The sequence below is a fragment of the Armigeres subalbatus genome, chromosome 2 (genome assembly GCF_024139115.2).
Source record: "Armigeres subalbatus isolate Guangzhou_Male chromosome 2, GZ_Asu_2, whole genome shotgun sequence".
Lineage (NCBI taxonomy): Eukaryota > Metazoa > Arthropoda > Insecta > Diptera > Culicidae > Armigeres > Armigeres subalbatus.
In genome coordinates, this window is record NC_085140.1 from 229,451,316 (window position 1) to 229,472,984 (window position 21,669).

At 40.1% G+C, this 21,669-nt stretch overlaps 1 protein-coding gene across 2 annotated transcripts in view; it reads right to left on the minus strand.

The window, feature by feature from the left end:
• Nucleotides 1-1,144: 1,144 nt before the first annotated feature.
• LOC134211855 (pyruvate dehydrogenase (acetyl-transferring) kinase, mitochondrial) overlaps nt 1,145-21,669 on the minus strand; it is a 45,575-nt gene continuing 25,050 nt past the window's right edge. The window contains exons 6-8 of one of the 2 annotated variants that reach the window (XM_062689177.1): nt 13,841-13,950; nt 13,674-13,772; nt 1,145-1,302 (exon numbers count right to left, since the gene is read on the minus strand). In XM_062689177.1, the coding sequence (XP_062545161.1) occupies nt 1,237-1,302; nt 13,674-13,772; nt 13,841-13,950 (275 nt within the window). In that variant the 3' untranslated portion in view covers nt 1,145-1,236. Of the gene's footprint in view, nt 1,303-11,275; nt 11,428-13,673; nt 13,773-13,840; nt 13,951-21,669 lie in introns of those variants that run through there. The other variant, XM_062689178.1, reaches the window with a different exon arrangement.

Consider the following 21,669-nt stretch of genomic DNA (forward strand, 5'->3'; position numbering starts at 1 on the left):
AGACTCGGAAACTACTCAACCGATCAGCGTGAAAATTTTTGGGGCCGCGGAAGGTTCTTAAGGTGGTTCGACATCCTTCCCCGGTTTGGTAAGGGGGGCTACCATCAGGCATTGCAAACCATCCCATCATTCGATCTTTTGAGCAAAGATACTGATGAAATAATGTGATATCGATCTTAGCTATCTATCCGCTCAGTAAACAAAGTGCAATGTTCGTCATGGAGAAACATTTTTTCACAGCTTTTGTTGTAGCAACACCTTCGCAACGCGAACAAACCCCGAGTCGCGCTGGCTATCCGGATCATCTTCGAACGCTCAAATGATAATATCTTTCCAGAGTGCTCTCTGATTAGGGATAATATCTTTGCACAAGCAAAGATAATATCCTGTGCTCAGATGATATTGCAATGCCTGGCTACCATACAAATGAAACACTAATTTATTCATAACTCGAGATGTAATCAGAGAATAAATCAATTTTTGGGCGGACAGAAGTTCGTCGTGTTTGCTAGTGTAACAATAAAACGGGACTTAGTTAACTCCTTGATAAAGGTACAATACATGTAAACGAAACGTCTGATAAAAACGTAAAAACCGTTTTTGAGCATATAAAGACTGAAAGCCATAACACAGACAAACAGACGAACCAGTCGGAACATTTTTCAGAAAAATCCATCGCCCAACTCCTCTACCACCATTTGCGAGCATGTTGCACGAAACAATGTTTCGTATGACATTGTCACCAGAAGGCGCTGGAGTGAAATGTCAAACTCGAAGGATTACGACGCTAGCACCTCTAGTTGTGAAACGCGTAATCGATCAAATTCAAATTGGTCGTTGAAGTCATGGTCGATGGAAATTTCTCTAGTGTTACGTCTGTTTGTCTGTGGCCATAACCTCAAATATCATCATCATGGTCGATCTCTCCTAGAAAGTAATAAACAAAAAATGAAAAGAGTGAAATGGGTTCAAGCGATTATTACAGTGTTGATGATTAAAACTAAACCATTTTAATTTACAATTATTACATAGTTGTGTTTATTGGCCATAATTGGTATCAAGACAGGTGTTTTGGTGATATGACATATTTTTATATCTGTAACCCACTACTTACCATTATACATATAATTTAATATGTTGGTTGAAAAATTACGTGCACAATAATGAAAGTAATGTTCATATATAATTATAAGACAAATTATTCGACGAATGTATAAAAATGGCAACTCAGTTTATTCAATTGGACACTGTTGTGTTACGTCTGCTTTGCGCGTTCATCTGCTTAGAGTTCATATCCGAGTTCTAGAATGGTAATACAATAAAACACTAATGATACTCACAAATATTATCAATATGTTAATGAACAATTAATTCTAAGCTTAAAAAGAATGCATTAAAAGTTTCAAACTCATGGATGTGCTAATAAACAATGAACTACAAGGACCTAGGGCTAAAATATCAAGTATATATAAATGTGGATGTCTTCCAAATTCGTTTTTCGTTCTTATATAATAATATGTTGTTACTGTCACCAGCTTGTGTATCGGTGTATTGCACCGTAGCTAGATCCATCGGTCACCGCTGTCCACGGAGAAAGCCAATATATGTATCTCCTGTCAAAGGAGCTCTACGACCACTTAGATCCTAATATTAATGACACACGGGTGGTATTCGTATCATGGTACAAAAATCTTGATTTAGGTTCTGCAGTATTTGCACGTAACCTTAATCTGGTGAAATCTGGTCTTTCTTTATGAACTCAAGGACCATCAACCAATCACGAACTCGAACCCTTGTCAGAGTCAGTGGTCAGGACACTGCCAAATAAATCCATTCTATGAAGACCGAGTTCATTCGTGACCCAGTTTGTGACGCAAGTGACACGTCGGTTTGTCGGTGGAGTGAGGGCACATCTACCTTGCAAGGTTATAAAAACGAATGGTCTAATTTGTGAACGACTTCAACATTGTTTCCTAGGCTATTTATTATACTCGATCTCCATTATGTTTTCAAAAAGCAAAAACCTTAACTTTAAAGCTTAGCACAGACCAGCACTTCTTCGAAAGAGGGAAATTTCTGAGTATTCGCGATAATAATTGAACACTGAGCTTCACTCTTCTTTCTCTTGAGAATCAAACTTTCAAACCTCCACCTGAAAATTAAAATTGTGCAGAAATACGTGGCACTTGTTAAACTACCGAGAATACTGTACACACTTAAATGTTTTCACTGATCTCGGCAGTGCCAATCTTGGTTTGATTTGGTTTGTTGGAGTATCAGTTCAATGGACGTATAATTATGGCGGCTCCTTTGAGTGCCGTAGTATACAACTTATTTTTTCAGTGGATATATCAGCAGCAAGTCACGAGCCGAGCGCTTGGCTCTGCGGATCTCGGCAAAAGAATCGAAAAATGCCGAGCGGAAGTGCGAATTAACATTGTAAATTACAAGGAACACCCTACAACGTAGGGTGTTTGTTTGGTTTAACACCCACGAGTATTAACGGCCTACATACAAACCACGTACAAAGTCCAATACAAGGTGATGGACTTTCGTGCCTGTTGTTCAACATTGCGCTAGCAGGTGTCATGCGGAGAGCCGGGTGTAACAACCGGGGTACGATTTTCAACAGATCCAGTCAATTTATTTGCTTCGCGGATGACATGGACATTGTCGGCCGAACATTTGCAAAGGTGGCAGAACTGTACACCCGCCTGAAACGTGAAGCAACAAAAGTTGGACTGGTGGTGAATGCGTCAAAGACAAAGTACATGCTTGTGGGTGGAACCGAGCGCGACAGGGTCCGCCTGGGAAGCAGTGTTACGATAGACGGGGATACCTTCGAGGTGGTCGAGGAATTCGTCTACCTCGGATCCTTGCTAACGGCTGACAACAACGTTAGTCGTGAAATACGAAGGCGCATCATCTGTGGAAGTCGGGCCTACTACGGGCTCCAGAAGAAACTGCGGTCGAAGAGATTCGCCACCGCACCAAATGTGTCATGTACAAGACGTTAATAAGACCGGTAGTCCTCTACGGACATGAAACATGGACAATGCTCGAGGAGGACTTGCAAGCACTCGGAGTATTCGAGAGACGGGTGCTTAGGACCATCTTTGGCGGTGTACAAGAAGACGGTGTGTGGCGGCGAAGAATGAACCATGAGCTCGCCCAGCTCTACGGCGAACCCAGTATCCAGAAGGTAGCTAAAGCCGGAAGGGTACGATGGGCAGGGCATGTTGCAAGAATGCCGGACAGCAACCCTGCAAAGATGGTGTTTGCTTCCGATCCGGCAGGTACGAGACGACGTGGAGCGCAGCGAGCGAGATGGGCAGACCAGGTGCAGAACGACTTGGCGAGCGTGGGGCGTATTCGAGGATGGAGAGATGCGGCCTCGAACCGTGTATTGTGGCGTCAAATGGTTGATTCAGTGTTATCTGTATAGATGTAGACTAAATAAATGAATGAAATGAAATACAAACCACGTGCTACTGACTGCGTTGGAACTAACCACCTGGTCCGAAGAGATCCAGTGAGAGCCTCTCGTCACTGTGGACTCTCGTGCGGCTTTCGTTTTCTACGCTCGGAATCGAATCACACGCCTCAAAACTGCTCGAATGCAATAATATAACTGCAAATCAGCACAATCCTTGTTTCGGCGCACTGCAATCGCCGAGTATACCTGAGCAGTCTTATTGGACGAAATTGCATTCCAATTGGCGGCTGAACACTCTGTCACGATTGTGGGATTCGACGAGCTTTAGCTTGGTAAAAGGTCGCGAAGCACGTTGGGATACAACACCGGTCACGTGGGTCGAGCAAGCGCTTCAAAATTCTATCGCCAGGACCCCTATCACCGCATGGTTGGAACGACGTCGCCGGCAAGTACCTTCTGGTGGGAAATAGGTTTAGGAGATCGATGTGCACGAGGGATAGTACCAATAAAAGTTATTTGAATTTTAACTCGTGCATTAGTCCTAAGAGAGGCCCTCGTTTTCACATTGATTTCGAATCGTTACTGGAATTTCCTTTTTTTTAAATCATTATTAGAGAGATTTTCAATTTTTATACAAAGTTCATCACTATCGTTACTGGAGTGGTTTTGCTTAATAAATAACTGATCGCGGATTATGTGGATAATCGAGATAATAGATAAAACGGTTCTCTCGGTTTACATGGAGGGTTTACAGGTAGGTTGGGAAACCGTTTGGGTTCAAGATTAACTGCGGTATTTGAGCAATAAATAACTCGCCCTACAAGAGGGTTTCTTAGCCGGGATCCTAACAGCAACAGCAGTCTTCCTTAGACAATGAAGTGGCGCATAAGCTGCAGTTTGTGTGAGCTCGGAACATACGTTACAACCTATTGAACTGTAAAACCGCCCAAGTAACCAAAAGTTCCTTTAAGAGTACGTTTTTCGCTTAATCAGCTTCACTGAGCTGCTTAAGCGAAAAACGTACTCTTGAAGGAACTTGTGGTTACTTGGGCGTCTACCTATCCAGCAAAGTAAAAAAAGGCTTGTTGGTAAGGCAGAAGTATTGTTATCGCCTAATGTTTATTATGGCGAACTAAAACGTGAGATCTAAAATGTATTAGATTTGCTTTAGAAACAACTTGAAAGCACTTTAATATACTCCCCAATAAAGTAGTGACAAGAAACTTACTTGTTTGCACTCTATGAGTAACTTGGATATCGAGTTTGAAAGTTTTAGATCCTCCTTGGGCAACTTAATTATCAGAAGCTTTGTAGCGGTACACCAAATAATCTTAACGAAGGTTTCAATCTTTTTAAAGATTACATACATTTTATTTGGTAGCGCATATAGATAGTAGAATCTATATAGATGAGCGAAAGCATGGTTGGGTTCGTTTTTTGACCGTGTACCAGACGCATATGACATCACACCCCTTAATATTTTCATTGAAATCGTGACGTCGTGCTCATTTGGAGACACGTTTGACAGCTTGTTTGGAGACAGAGGATTTATCTTCGCTCATCTATATTCATATTCCACCATATAACTCGAGCAGGAGAAATTGGCTCATTAATACCTAGTTCTGTTATTGATACCATACTCTGTTATAAGTCAAGTACGAGACACTGAAGACGGCCTTACTGTTGAGGTCGAAATACATATCTGTCAAGATACAATTAAGTGGTGGAATTCAATGGGATTGTACAAACTCGTCTTATGACAAGTGACCATACTCTGTTATGAACTAGCCCTGCATAAGAGGTAAAATACCAAAGTGATAATACCAAAAAATAATATGCACAATATTTGAGCCATAACATACTCTCAAATTAAATTTTATTTCAATACCAATTAATGTATAACCAATTATTATTCGTTTGGTATTGAAATAAAAGATATTTTAGTTACCAGATAAAGATTGTCGCTGTCGTCGCTGTCCGGAACATCTTTTGCTGGAGAGGATAGGGGAGCTAAATGGCACAGAAGGAAAATCCATACGATTTGACAGCTTGATACCCAACATGTTCCGGACAGCAGAACAAAGGGACCCGAAGCGACAATCTTTATCTAGTAACTAAAATATCTTTTATTGAAAAGCTAAGCATGTTATGATTCAAGTATTCTGCTTCAAGTATTCTTCATATGCTTCAAGTATTCTGCATTTTTGGTATTTTATCTCTTATGCAGGGCTACTTCATACCAAGAAGACGACGACGACGAAGAAGAAGAAGAAGAAGCAGAAGAAGAAGAAGAAGAAGAAGAAGAAGAAGAATAAGAAAAAAGAAGAAGAAGAAGAAATTTATAGTAGCGCATGGTTTGGGAATCAATAAATGAAATGTTGCCAGAAAAAGTGGTGCATAAACCATTTTTGTCAATTTTTAGTTTTTTTAACATACACGAGTTCTATTTGCAAAGATCTAGTAAGGGAATGACGAAAAAGCGATTTTTGATAACTAAATCTGGAGATATGCACATTTCAATTTCTGATATACATATATCACAATGACCATTTCGTTGCCAGAAAAAGTGGTACTTCTGCAGTTCCACCCACTAAAATCAGGTTATTTAAAAGAAAATTTGGCGATATGGGAGTTTCCGCAACATATTCTTTCACTATTTTGTATTTCAAGATTATTAGCAACTGTTTAGAATGATTTTATAAATGATTTGTACAATGTACAATGTACATGCACTACTTTTACTGGCAACGATTTTTTGTTTCTGTTGCATTTTGTTCCCATTAAAAGTGGTACATGTGCATTTTCTTCCAATAAACTTGAAATTTGTCAAGAAACTTTGCATAGGGTAAAATGTCCAATAATGGTCCCCCTAGTAGCGGAATTTTACTCTTCCTGTCATAAGGACTAGACATTTTCAACATATTAATTCTGCTTGACATCTAATACCAAAATCGGCATCTCCCCTTCACGATGCATACATAAAACACTCAAATACACGACGTTATTCGTTGAATTTAACATTTTAAAGTCTGACTGAATTCGCCCTATAGTAGACCCCCTGGGGTCCATAGTAGGAAATTGCTTCCCTTCATTTGATTTTTATGTTCCGTTTCGGGACGTCCTTCTTTCCTATTATGGACCCCCCAAAATATTCTTATAATGGACACTCTCGTGTTTATTTTTTGTAGAATTGTGAAAAATCTTCTTATTTTACTTTCCATAACATTTCCAATGCATGTAATCAAATCGTAGGATTGTAAGGTAGGTTCTCCCGATGGAATTTCAAAGCATTAACATTAAACATTTACATTAACATGTTTGTAACCAGTGGTGTGTTGATCTGTCCAAGGGTGTTGAGATTTTCGTGGTTTTTGGATTCGGTTTTTGTTGTATATGCCTTGAAAAGTATTGATCCATTGAAACTTGACCCAATCAACACCCACTGTGCCGTCATCAGCAGCATAGGATAGTTCCGCTACTCAACACCAGGTGTACGCAAGCACATGGGAGGCCATGGTGGGTGGTGTAATGGGGACATCATTAGGGCGAAAATGTGATGAGGGACCACCATCGCTAAATGGCAATTAGCTTGCAACTTTTGCTAGAGTAAGACGTGAGTCGATTAGCTGTCCGGAAAATTTAAACCAAGAACTTGAAGTCAGCAAATCCTTCAAAAATGCCGTGAATACCAGGTCCCAACGCATCATCTGTTCGTTGATTTCAAGGCGGCATACGACAGTATAGACCGCGTAGAGCTATGGGAAATTATGGACGAGAACAGCTTTCCTGGGAAGCTTACCAGACTGATCAAAGCAACGGTGGATGGTGTGCAAAACTGTGTGAAGATTTCGGGCGAACACTCCAGTTCGTTCGAATCGCGCCGGGGACCTTCGTGCCTGTTGTTCAACATTGCGCTAGAAGGTGTAATGCGGCCGGCTCTCCATATAACAGCCGGGGTACGATTTTCAACAGATCCAGTCAATTTATTTGCTTCGCGGATGACATGGACATGGACAATGTTCGGCCGACAAGAACATTTGCAAAGGTGGCAGAACTGTACACCCGCCTGAAACGTGAAGCAACAAAAGTTGGACTGGTGGTGAATGCGTCAAAGACAAAGTACAAAGCAGTGTTACGATAGACGGGGATACCTTCGAGGTGATCGAGGAATTCGTCTACCTCGGATCCTTGCTAACGACTGATAACATTGTCAGTCGTGAAATACGAAGGCGCATCATCTGCGGAAGTCGGGCCTACTACGGGCTCCAGAAGAAACTACGGTCAAAAAAGATTCGCCACCGCACCAAATGTGTCATGTACAATACGCTAATAAGACCGGTTGTCCTCTACGGACATGAAACATGGACAATGCTCGAGGAGGACTTGCAAGCACTCGGAGTATTCGAGAGACGGGTGCTTAGGACCATCTTTGGCGGTGCGCAAAAAGACGGTGTGTGGCGGCGAAGAATGAACCATGAGCTCGCCCAGCTCTACGGCGAACCCAGTATCCAGAAGGTAGCTAAAGCTGGAAGAAAGGGTTCGATAGGCAGGGCATGTTGTAAGAATGCCGAACAGCAACCCTGCAAAGATGGTGTTCGCTTCCGATCCAGCATGGACGAGACGACCTGGAGTGCAGTGAGCGAGATGGGCAGACCAGGTGCAAAACGACTTGGCGAGCGTGGGGTGTATTCGAGGATGGAGAGATGCGGCCTCGAACCGTGTATTGTGGCGTCAAATTGTTGATTCAGTGTTATCTGTTTAGATGTAGACTAAATAAATGAATGAAGTTAAAGTCGAAGATCTGTGAAAAAGTGAACTGTGCGACATAGGAGGAAATATCCAGGACCCCTTTTTGACTGGACATTAGTACACCTTCATTAGTCTACGTGAACTCGGCCGTGGAGTGTTCTTGGATCCATTAACCAAGCAGCATATCGGTGGACCGCTAGCGTCCAGATTTGCCATTCTGGTACGTCCGTGGTACAACTGTCCAGACAGCGCCATTTTGTGGATATTACCAACGCTGCAGGCATTTCGTGACTGGGTTCGAGAAAACAAGCCAACATCGAAAGTAGCGACGGTAGAGGAAACGGTTGGAGTAGCGGAACGTGAATGTTAGTACAGTTGAATTGCAGAAAATTGTAAATTTGAATTTATTATTCGAAATTTTTGGGAAAATGCGTCTCCTGTAAAATTTACTCAATGTGACATATGTACCACTTTCGCTGGCATCGATTAAAATGTTAATTTAGACACCGCGTAATCGTTAATTTGGTGCACTGCGATTGTCTTCTTTTCGCTTGGTATCATGGTACGAATATTACTAGTATGTCCTTAGGGAAGATCCATTAATTACGTAACGCAAAAATTGGACATTTTAACCCCCCCCCTATGTCACACTTTTTGTATGAAGCGTCTGAAAATTTCGTATGGATGGGCACAAATCGCTCAACCCCATCCCCCTCTAAGCGTTACGTAATTTGTGAATGCTCTCTTAGAGAGCACATCGAAATTAACAATGTCCGCCAAAGGAACCATAAGCACAGTATCACGATTTTGTGTAGCAAAAACTTGCCTTAATGGTGTTTATTTACATTGGGCCTTAAAAAAATTTAGAAACAATGTAAAATAAAGACAAAGAATATTTCACAGCATTTTAAAACCCCAAATCACAAACAAAAAAAAATTCCATGGACAGTCCATATAATCGAGGGTCCATATAATCGAGGTACTGTACCGCACCATGCCACAAAAGGCAGCATGTGTCATTGGAGAAGATGTTTATGGTTTCAGGAATAGGCACGAGAGATATTCTAATGACAACGCGCGTGAGCCATCGTATACATAATGGTCGTTGGACCCAAGATGGTCAGATTAACTTTCTTCTTATCCAGTTTACCGCGAGCGGTAATTTTCGCCACTGTGGGTTAGTCCATGATTTGACAATCGTGGCGGTTAACTGCACCCACTGTTCTGAGCATTACCGGTCGCGGAAAACTGGCTACGGGGTGTTGTCTCAACATGATGATTTCAGTTTTCCCATATATATTCAGGTTTGCACATCCCGCCAACTACCTATGCATAGGTTAAGGTGGATTCGGCGTTCAACGGGGTGGTGGAGGTGCCTACCCAAAAAGTCGTGGGTTCTTTCATTGCTAATACAAAAGGCAATGAAAGAATTCGCGACTTTTTGGGTAGGCACTCGAAAGTGACCCCCCTGGAAAGTTTTGCTTTTGTACGAGCTGGGGGAAAAGGACTAATTTAGGAGATTTTGGATTTTGCGGAGGTCGAAAAACTGTTATGACGTCCTATACCTTACCTAAGTGTCCTTAGCTCCGTTTATACTTCTTACAAACAATATTGCTTCATTTCAAAATAACCCTCTCCCGCCCATGGTGCCCATCATGGTGTCTGTAGAGCACCATGAATTGTTGCACCTTCTAACCTTGATCGAATTGTTTGAGCAACAAAAAGCAATAGGGTAAGACGGTATAATGCGCCCCACCTGGCCAAAACGCCCCCCTTTGATTTCTAGAAAACCATAACTAACTAAGGGTCAAAATCAGTTGGTACCTATAAATATTTGTAAAACCACCATACTATGTGAATGTGGAAGTATTTTTGTATTACATAATGAAAATAATAGCAAAATACAGAAAGTTATAGTTTTGATGTAACTTTTCATGTTTGTTTGCTCAACATTTTGGAGCGACGCTAGCATACTGACCACAAAACTCGCACTAGAACACTCAGTTGGGCAACAAAACAACTTTTCTCAGTAGTTAATATGATATAAAATTGCTTCCATCGTCAAAAATGTAACGTTTTCGAAAACATGTTTCACTGATCAAAACGCTCCAGTGTATGCAGGCCTATATGCCCTTACCAACTGGACACAAGCGCAGCGAGCTTGGAGCAGATACTTTCAAATTATATGGAAATTATTGAAATGTAATTCAAACTTGCTTAAATGGACTTATGTTGGTTTTTCAATCTCAAGCAAACCTCAAGTAACCTTTTTATTATGGGATTGATAAAATACTAATGAAGGGCTTTGAAACGTCTTTGGTTAAGGTGGGGCGTATTGCCCAGGCACTTTTTAAAATCCATTTTTCACGATTTTTCAAAAAAACCTTTTTTACGTGTTTTCTGTAATATTTTTATATGACTTCTCACGGGCAATGCATTTGTGAGTTCCTGGACTATCAAATAACATAAAGTATGCATACATTGCATTGAAAAGTAAAAAGTTATCAACGAGGGCACTTTTTTTAACCTATTTGGCACATCTTTATTATTCCATTAGGTGACAGATTAGTAGTACTTCTTGTTAGACTCAAGGGCAGCCAACCAATCACGAACTCGACCCTTTTCACAGAGTGTATGTAATTAATTACATACACTCTGCCTTTTTAGAGTCCTCGAGTCAGTGTCAGAGTCAGTGGAAAGTACTACTGAACTGTGAAAAAGGTCCTTTGACGAGGACCGAATTCATTCGTGACGTCATGCTGCAGAACCTAATTTTGAGTACAAATAATTAAACTATCGAAAACAATCAACGTACTGTTGATTTACAATCAAATATTTTTTCTTCATTTTCCATTAATTTTAGCTATGCCAAATAACTTTTGTTCTAGTTTTTTTTTCTCAAATATTATTCCTTCTCGTTGAAATCATTGGAAAAAGTCGTAAGCGGGAAAGGGTTTATAAAAATTGAAGTGGAATTTTGGGATACGTATTTATTAGCTCTTTGAACTTTCAATTTTTGACTTTTTTGTTTCATTTCGTAATGTCATTAAATCACTACTTTTGTGGGTGTTAAAATAAAATAAAATCAACTGAAAACATAAATAAGGATTTTTTATTTTCTTCCAATGCTTAACATATGTAAAACAAACAAAATTGATTAAATTTAGTATACTAAAGTTGGAGGTCAGCGTACCAATTGCGGCTAATTAAAGTTTTTTTGAAGGAGAATAGTATTTTTGGTTCTGCAAGGATAAAAATTAAACGATTGAAAATACATTAAATATTTTTTTCATTTTGATGGAAATAAAAACAAGCATGTTCTTTTGTCTAGTTCATTTCACTCGCATGTGTAAACTCAAACCAAACACTCATAGAGGCTTATGCACAAATGATGTCAGACAAAAATAAAACTTAATCAACTAACTCCCCTCTTTGTTAAGTATTTTTTACTATGCAATTAACTCTGATTAACTCAATGTTCTGACCACCGACGTGCTCTATCCACTCGATGTAAGTTTAAAATTTTACCTCTCAATCTCGATATCTCCCTTACTCGATGGTCACTTTCCCTTCAAAATAAATTAACGAAGAGTTCACTGCAGTTTTACGAGTCTGACATAATTTGTGCATAAGCTATGGGTCAAGATGAAGTGCAGTTTGCAGGGTCGTGTTTAGTGAAAATACATTCGATTACATGAATTATGGTTGAAAAAGAAAAACGAAACATAACTTTACATTGCACGCAAAATAGTGTACACAGGAAAACTGTACCAATAGAAAAGCTATTAGTAAATCCACAAACAAAAATAATTTGAGCCTCTCCAATAAAAAATAATAAAATATAAATAATAATATGTATAAAATAATCGAAAATAAGTCGAAATATACAATGATTAAATAAAACCACTTATAAACGAATTTCATTATTTAACCTCAATAACTACCGTATATTGCTTGCAATATTAGGCACACTATTCCTAAAATGGAGGTAAGGGCTAAAATTTGTTCCTACAGTGATATTATCTATATATTGATTTCTTATGGAACTCGTACGGCTAATGGTACAGAAGCTCCACTACAGGTGCAATGAAGTCAATAGCATTAAACGAAATCATTTAAAAAAATAATCCGGCCAGTTTCAAAGATAATTTATTTCAAAAGCCTAATTATGGTTTGACGCATTAGCTAATACCATTGAAAGACACATAATCGTTGGAAAAAAACGTGTTGAAAACTATTACCTCTACTTAGATTACGGTTGCCCTTCATTAACAATAAAGCGATGATTGCAAACTTATTGAGAGATTGTTGAAATGAAAGAGTAATGTACAGTCAGCCTATTCTTGGTCATACTTTCCATATGCAGGTTTCTATAAGCTGTTGAAAAGCAAACAAGGTTAATTCAAAATATTATGTCCACTGTAACCAAACATCACAATGAAAGCACTTTCAAAGTTGTTTCATGTATTTCTCAATGAACACTTTCTCCTTGGTCTTGGTCCATTAATTACACATTTTTTTGAAAATTTGTTCGATAAATTTTTCACGCTGGGGGAGGGGGGTATATAAATCTGTCCAGATGATATATGTACAGGCCTAATCCTACGTTTTTGTTTTGTCATGTCCAGCATACTATTATGCTATAGTTTTCTTGGTAAACATATTGTAAACCCATCAGTCAGACCCCTAAGATTACATTCGAGTGTGTAGTCTAGGAGACAAATACACATTTTCCGAGGTAAACACGTTTAATACTGTTTAAGTAGGGAGAAAACCATTTGGGCAGTACCCATATTTCCGTCCGTAACGTTTTTACCTTGGACGCCATACAAACAAATCACTGATTTTTAGTACATGGTTAGTATCTGTAGGTTTTTAGTGATCCACAGAAAATCAAACCATTTGCTTGGAATACGGCCGAGTAATAAACTTCGGGGGCGAGAATATGGATGCTGCAAAAACGGTCATTCTCTTTACAAACGTGGATTCCTGGATAACTAAATAGCTAAATAATATGAAGAGGGAAGAAAAGCTATCAGAAAATCATACGAAGAATTATATAAGATGGGTGAATCATGAAAGAAAAATGTATTGGTATTGTGTCAATTGACTATTCCTTATTTTAATCATAGGAATGTAAAGCAAATCATGCAATTCCAAAAGACACTGACTACACTGATAGAAAAAGTCCTAACAATTTGATGATTGTAATTGAAATAAAAAAGCTATGTTTATCATCTCTGTGTTTTATATTTGGAATCAAAATATATTTCTTTCAAAAACACATGCGTCAAATGATAGACATATAAAACAAGTAACCAAAATGTGATGTTACTATCAGCCTACACTATTAATGCACGGAACATTAGTGAATATGGTAAAATATACAAGGTTCGGAGGTCGTGTGATGCAAATAAAGCACTTAATCAAAAACCAAACATCAACGTCCATCTCATATAACAATCGGTTTCGCTCTCTTTGGCTTTACCTGATTGGACCAGTCCCCGGTTGGCACCGTGGCCTTGTAGAAGCGAGAGCTGGTCTTGTTGAAGATGGGCAAAAGTTCGTTTGCCTCATCGGAGAGTGCCTGCAATAGTTTGGCATACTTTAAGCATGATTTTCTTGCTGTATTTGATGAAAGCCTTAGCCGCTTACCTTCAGATATATCACAGCATCAGACCCGTATCCTTCACATGAGTACAACACCAGGTCTCCATGGAAATAACGCGCATATAGCCTCGAAATAGGTAAACCGTAGCCATAACCTGTTGGGATAGAAGAGAAATAGACTTTATTGTAAACAGTTTCATATTCATAAGGGACTATTCAATATGTGATCATAGGCAGTACAGCGTTTTTAGCCATCGCTGGGCTGGGACAAAAACGGGTCTAAAATAATATTTAACTTTTTGGGTCTCTCATGATCCTGGTTCATTAACGCATTCCCGTCCCTGTTGCGAACGATAGTGGTGCTTTTCTCGATGTTGTTCCGATGTTTTATTTACATTACATAACTTTGAGTGTCACCGAAGAAGAGAATGTACAGTACTCAATAATAAAACACTTTAAAATAACGCATAGCTTATTTCGGCGTTGCTCTATTAAAATCCTGATATATAAAAAACTGTTGATAATCTTCGTTATACTGCATTCTTCTACTCTTAACATACGTCGCCATACCAGTTGTCTATGATATTGTCCACCATACTTATTTCACAGGCAACGCTGCTACTAATCAAAATTTGATTTGATTTGATATTTAATATCTCTTCAACATGATTCGTACATATCGTTTCGATGAGACAAAATCAAATGATTTTCATGGCTGCACGTTGCCAACCACGCAGACTGCGGAGGGTCCGCAAATCGCCCTCCACCTGATCGATTAACCTTGCCCGCTGTGCACCTCGCCTTCTTGTTCCCGTCGGATCGTTATCGAGAACCATTTTCACCGGGTTACTGTCCGACATTCTGGCTACGTGTCCGGCCCACCGCAGTCTTCCAATTTTCGCGGTGTGAACGGTGGATGGAACTCCCAACAGCTGATGCAAACTCCCAACCATGATGCGTCTCCGAATTTATCTGCTGGTATCGTTATTGGCGGTCACCATTGAGCCTAAGTACACGAATTCGTCAACCACCTCGATTTCGTCAACACCAATACAAATTCGTGATGGGTGGCTTACATTGCCCTCTTGAGCCTCTTCCTGTCATGTACTTCGTCTTCGACGTGTTGATGGCTAGTCCATAATATCAATGTCGTCGGCGAATCAAGACCGCATCGTGCTTTCGTGCTGTGCGGTTCTTTCTCTCTTTGCGGAAGGAAGTTTTTAATACTACCCGAAGCTATTTTAATTTCAACGGTGCTTCTTAGCGCTATTTGTACCCACTGATCCCGTTACGATCTTTGCAAGGACCCGTGCCTTCGTTTTACGTTGGACCCGTTTGCGGAAGTAAAATTCCGACAAGCGGTGGTAATCCTGCAGGGACACCATTCTGGGAAAAAACCTCTTAGAAGGTCACGTCTCCACGCTCAGCAATGAGTATTAACAAAAACAAGAGGAAGGGGGAGTCTCTGAATTCTCCACTTCCTTCAAAGAAACAAGGTTTCAAGACCGTCCTGCCCAAGCGCGGAAAAAATAGAAGGAAGCTGGAGGATTCAGATATTCCTTCTAACTCTAATATCGGAAATAATTCTTCTCCAATCGAACTGAGCAATCAGTTCGATTTGATTAATGATGAAATTGAGCAAATCGAATCTACCTCTAGCCCAGGTGATTCGATTCATGCGAAAAAGCAAAGGATTCCGCCAATTTTGGTATCTGTTGCCGAGTTTTCTGGCTTCCGGAATGAGATTTTGAGTAACCTTCAGGGGATCAAGGTTTCATTTCAGATTGCTAGGAAGGGTGACTGCCGCGTTTTGCCGGGATCCTTTGACGATCGCAAACGTCTTCTTCACTATTTAACTGAGAAGCGCCATAAATTCTTCACATACGACGACAAAACTGAGCGATTGTTCAAAGTCGTCTTGAAAGGACTCCCCAGTGATGACAAATCACTGGATGAGATTAAAATTGAAATTTCTCAACTACTTGGATTTTCACCAGTCCAAGTAATTAAGATGAAAAAGAAATCCCATTCTGGTACTTCCCAGAGGGGCATTTCTCAAGAATTTTATTTAGTTCATTTTAACAAAAGTGAACTAAATAATATGAAAAGTTTGGAAAAGGCCTGTATTATGTCTCATGTCCGTGTTACATGGGAACATTTCCGCAGGCCTGGGGGAAATTCCCAAAACCCTACCCAGTGCCGTAAGTGCCAAAAGTGGGGTCATGGAACCAAACATTGTCACATGGATGCTAAATGCATGATTTGTGGTGGAACCTCTCACGCCAAGGACGCATGTCCTGTGAGAGAAGATTCCAATAAATTTAAATGTGCAAATTATGGGGCAATCATAAATCCAATTTCTGGGAATGCCCTTCACGCAAAAAGTTTTGAATTCCCGTGCAAAATTGATGACGGAAATTCCAATCGGATCCCAGATTCGACGGGTAGAAATTTTTCAAACGCTCAAATTTCGAAACCGGTTACCGGTCGAGCAATTCATACCCACCACAATTCACAAACAAATTTTGCTGCTCCTCAACGGGTAGAAAGCACTTCAGTAAATTTCAATTTTCGAATGTACCTACGTATGCAAACATCGCTGCTGGTAGACAAAATTTCTCTTCTCAAAATGAGGTTTATACCCATGTCCCAACGGAAAATAATGGCCATGTTGTTGATTCAGGTAGCATGACTGCTTCTGATTTTGATTTTTAACTGAACAATTGCATCACATGATTGATGCAATGTTCAAAGCAAATACCATTCCTGAAGCTGTTCAGGTTGGTATAAAGTACACACAAAAAATTGTTATCGGACTCCGTTTCAATGGATCCAAATAATTGTGTGAAAGTTCTAAATTGGAATGCCCGCTCTCTAAAGGGTAAGGAAGATGAATTATTCAACTTCCTTTCAGTTCATAATGTGCATATTGCCATTATAACTGAAACTTATTTGAAACCAGGACTCTCCATTAAAAGAGATCCAAACTATTTTATTTACAGAAATGATCGTCTTGACAGCGCCTGTGGTGGGGTCGCCATTGTCATTAATAGACGTATCAAACATAAATTATTTTCTTCGTTTGAAACCAAAGTTTTTGAAACCTTGGGAGTTTCTGTTGAAACAAATTTTGGACAATTTTCCTTCATTGCAGCCTACTTGCCTTTTCAATGCAATGGGCAGCAAAAGAATTTGCTGAAAGCTGATCTTCAAATTCTGACTCGCAACAAATCAAAATTCTTCGTAATTGGTGACTTCAATGCCAAACACCGTTCATGGAATAATGCTCAAAGCAATTCCAATGGTAAAATTTTATTTGAAGATTGTTCTGCGGGATATTATACTATTCAATATCCCAATGGACCAACTTGTTTTTCTTCCAGTCGAAATCCTTCTACAATTGATTTAGTTTTAACGGATTCAAGTCAGCTGTGTGGCCAATTGGTAACTCATGCTGACTTTGACTCTGATCACCTTCCTGTGACATTTGAAATCTCACAAGAAGCCATTTATAATCCAATCAGCTCTACTTTTAATTATCATAGAGCTGATTGGGATTTATATAAAACGTATATCGATAGGAATTTTGAAGTTGATATTCCTCTCGATACCAAAAGTGATATTGATAATGCTCTCGTATCTTTGACAAATTTAATTGTCGAAGCCAGAGGCATTGCAATTCCGAAATGTGAAGTTAAATTCAACTCCATTATTATTGACGACGATCTTCAGCTACTGATCCGTCTTAAAAATGTGAGAAGAAGGCAATACCAAAGAACTCGCGATCCCACGTTGAAAGTTATTTGGCGAGATTTGCAAAATGAAATTAAAAAACGTTTCGCTATTCTGAGAAATACCAACTTTGAGAATAATGTCTCGAAGTTGGATCCCAGTTCGAAACCCTTTTGGAAATTAACGAAAATTCTTAAAAAACCTCAAAAGCCAATTCCAGCGCTTAAAGAGGGAAATAAAATTTTATTAACAAATGGTGAAAAGGCTCAAAAACTTGCTCAGCAGTTCGAGAGTGCCCATAATTTTAGTCTAGGTCTCACTAGTCCAATTGAGGATCAGGTTACACGGAGCTTCGAAGACATTCTCAATCAAGAGAATGTTTTTGACCCTTCGTTGGGAACCAATTTGGATGAAGTGAGATCTATTACTAGAAAATTTAAAAATATGAAAGCCCCGGGTGATGATGGTATTTTCTACATACTTTCTACATACAAAACTTCCTGAGAGCTCTTTATCCTTTTTGGTTAATTTATTTAACAAATGTTTTCAATTGGCATACTTTCCAGATAAATGGAAAACGCCAAAGTTGTTCCAATTTTGAAGCCGGACAAAAATCCACGTGAGGCTTCTAGTTATCGCTCAATCAGTTTGCTTTCTTCAATAAGCAAACTGTTTGAAAAGATTATTTTAAATAGAATGATGGTTCATATTAATGACAATTCTATTTTTGCTGATGAGCAATTTGGTTTTCGCCATGGGCATTCAACCACTCATCAGTTATTAAGAGTTACGAACTTAATTCGGCTCAACAAATCTGAAGGATATTCGACTGGAGTTGCTCTTCTTGATATAGAGAAAGCATTTGACAGTGTTTGGCATGAAGGTTTGATTGTAAAATTGATGAATTTTAATTTTCCTCTGTACATTATTAAACTGATCCAAAATTATTTATCAGATCGCTCACTGCAGGTAAACTATCAGAATTCTAAATCTGATAGATTACCTGTAAGAGCTGGTGTTCCCAAGGCAGCATACTGGGGCCCATTTTGTATAACATTTTACTTGACTTACCTGATTTACCACCAGGGTGTCAAAAATCTTTGTTTGCAGATGACACAGGTCTCTCAGCCAAAGGGCGTAGCCTTCGTGTCATTTGTAGTAGATTGCAAAAAAGTTTGGATATTTTCTCCACTTACTTGCAAAATGGAAAATTTCCCTGAATGCTTCCAAAACTCAGCTTATAATTTTCCCACATAAGCCGAGAGCTTCTTATTTGAAACCTTCTAGCAGACATATTGTCACTATGAATGGGGTTCCAATTAATTGGTCTAGCGAAGCTAAATATTTAGGACTTCTGCTAGATCAAAAATTAACTTTTAAAAATCACATTGAAGGCCTTCAAGCCAAATGTAACAAATATATTAAGTGCCTATATCCACTTATAAACAGAAAATCAAAACTTTGTCTTAAGAACAAACTTTTGATTTACAAACAAATTTTTAGACCTGCCATGTTGTATGCTGTGCCAATATGGGCTAGTTGCTGCAATACCAGAAAGAAAGCACTCCAGAGGATTCAAAATAAAATTTTGAAAATGATTCTGAAGTTGCCTCCGTGGTATAGTACCAATGAACTTCATAGAATTTCTAATATTGAGACATTGCAACAAATGTCCAACAAAATAATTTCCAATTTTAGACAAAAATCGTTGCAATCTTCTATTGCAACGATTAACTCCTTGTACCCTTAGTATAAAATAGGTTAAGTTTAGTTTAAGTTGAAAACATTGTAATTCCTACATGGTTCAATTCAACCAGAGGAAAAATTCTAACTGCCAGAGGCAATTGAAATGTATTAATAATAACTAAAAGCGTAACATAGCAAATAAGGATGATAGTGTTAAGAAAACACGGAACACCTAGTCTAAGAGATGAATGCATGTATTAGATAATTAGCAAATAAAATTAGTTAAAAAAAAAAAATAAAAAAATAATAAAAAAAAAAAAATGTCGTCGGCGAAACCAAATAACTGGACAGACTTCGTGAAAATCGTACCACTCGTGTCAATCCCTGCCCTTCGTATTACTCCCTCCAAAGCGATGTTGAATAGCAGACACGAAAGACCATCACCTTGCCGTAACCCTCTACGGGTTTCGAAGGGACTCGAGAATGCCCCTGAAACTCGAACTACGCACATCACCCGATCCATCGTCGCTTCAACCGTATCAGCTTATCCGGAAATCGGTGTTCGTGCATTAGCTGCCATAGCTGGTCTCGATCGATTGTATCATATGCGGCTTTGAAGTCGATAAATAGATGATGTGTGGGCATGTTGTAAGTATTCGCGGCATTCCTGCAATACCTGACGTACGGCAAATATCTGATCTGTGGTAGAGCGTTCACCCATAAATCCCGCCTGATACTGCCTCACGAAGTCTTTTGAAGATGGTGTTAGTCGGTGGCATACAATTTGGGTATGTGAGTAATGTGATTGCGTGGTAGTTGCTGCAATTCAGCTTATCGTCCTTTTTGTAGATGGGACACACGACACCTTCCATCCACTCCTGCGGCAAAACTTCCTCCTCCCAAACCTTGGTAATTACCCAGTGCAGCGCTCTATCCAGTGTCTCACCGCCATGTTTAAACAGCTCTTCTGGTAGTTGGTCAACTCCAGGGGCTTTGTTGTTTTTCAGCCAACCGATCTCCTCCTGGATTTCCTGGAGGTTCAGAGCCAGAAGTCGCATGTCCTGCGCGCCATACCTTCGTAGTGCTGCCGCCACCTTTAGATCACCTCACGCTCGTTTGTAAGAAGGTTCTCGTTTATGTTCTTACACATTTCTGGCTGTGGCACGTTATTAACGCGGTACAGCTGCTCCGTCTCTTCACGGTCTCGATCTTCCTGCTGGCGCTTTTTCCTCCGAAAAATCGAGTTTTGTCTGTTTCGCGCTCGTTTGTATTGTGCCTCGTTCGCCCTCGTGCGGCGTTGCAGCAATCTCGCCCATGCTGCATTCTTCTCCTCAACTAACTGCTCAAATTCGCCGTCATACCAGTCGATTCTCTGATCCGGGGGCAGCGTGCCTAGTGCAGCGGTTACGGTGCTTCCAATGGCGGATCGAATATCTCTCCAGCCATCTTCAAGAGACGCTGCGCCTAGCTGCTCTTCCGTTGGGAGTGCCACTTCCAGTTGCTGCGCGTAATCTTGGGCTAGTCTACCGTCATGTAGGCGCCCAATGTTTAGCCGCAGTGGAAGACTCACCTACTTGAGTAGGTGATTTCCATGTTGCCTTGTGGATATTCTTGTGGGGAAAGAAAGTGCTATAATTGAAGAAACGGCCTTTAATCCTCAGCTTGCACATCCTTGCGTTGATTGGTTGCCACCCAACCACTCGTTGGCGCATCTTGCCCAGCACTATGAAGCCGGTTCCCAGCTCGTTGGGGGTGCCACAGTTTTGGTAGAAGGAAGCCGCTCGATGCCCGCTTTTCCACACTTTCTATCCTGTCCAGATTTCCTGCAGCGCTACAACGTCGAAGTTGCGGGGATGTAATTCATCGTAGATTATCCTGTCGCAACCTACGAAGCATAGCGACTTGCGGTTCCATGTTCCAGCTTCCAATCGTGATTCTTTATTTGTCGCCTAGGTCGTTGCCGATTATATCGAGTCGTATTAACTTCTATGTCGTTCGTAATGGTTGTTTTTAAAGGCGGGTTATTGGGCCTGCACAAACCTCCTGTCTCGTCGCGGGGCCGTCGTGTCAGGTCTGTTTAGTGTCCCACCTAACACCTGGATTTGGGCTTGTGCGCTTTAAGCGGCACACGGTCGCTTTGGCGGAGCCTACTTGCGGATACATGCAGCTTTTTATAGAAGTTTAACACTGTCAAATCCAACCACATCCCAGGCAGGCACCACAACTCGCAGATGGCCTGGGGAGGGATCGTCAAGCCCTTGGACATAGTCTTTGCTGCCCGCAATATATCTTATGTGCGAGGCTTTTTATTCTTGAGCTATAGTCAACCGTTTTATGATTTTATACGTCAACCGCTCAATGTTTCGCAGTATTCGACTTCGACACATGTAGTACATGTCAAAATAGTATTCGCATCAACGCCGAAGGTAATCCAAGAAATACCGATCACATGCTGA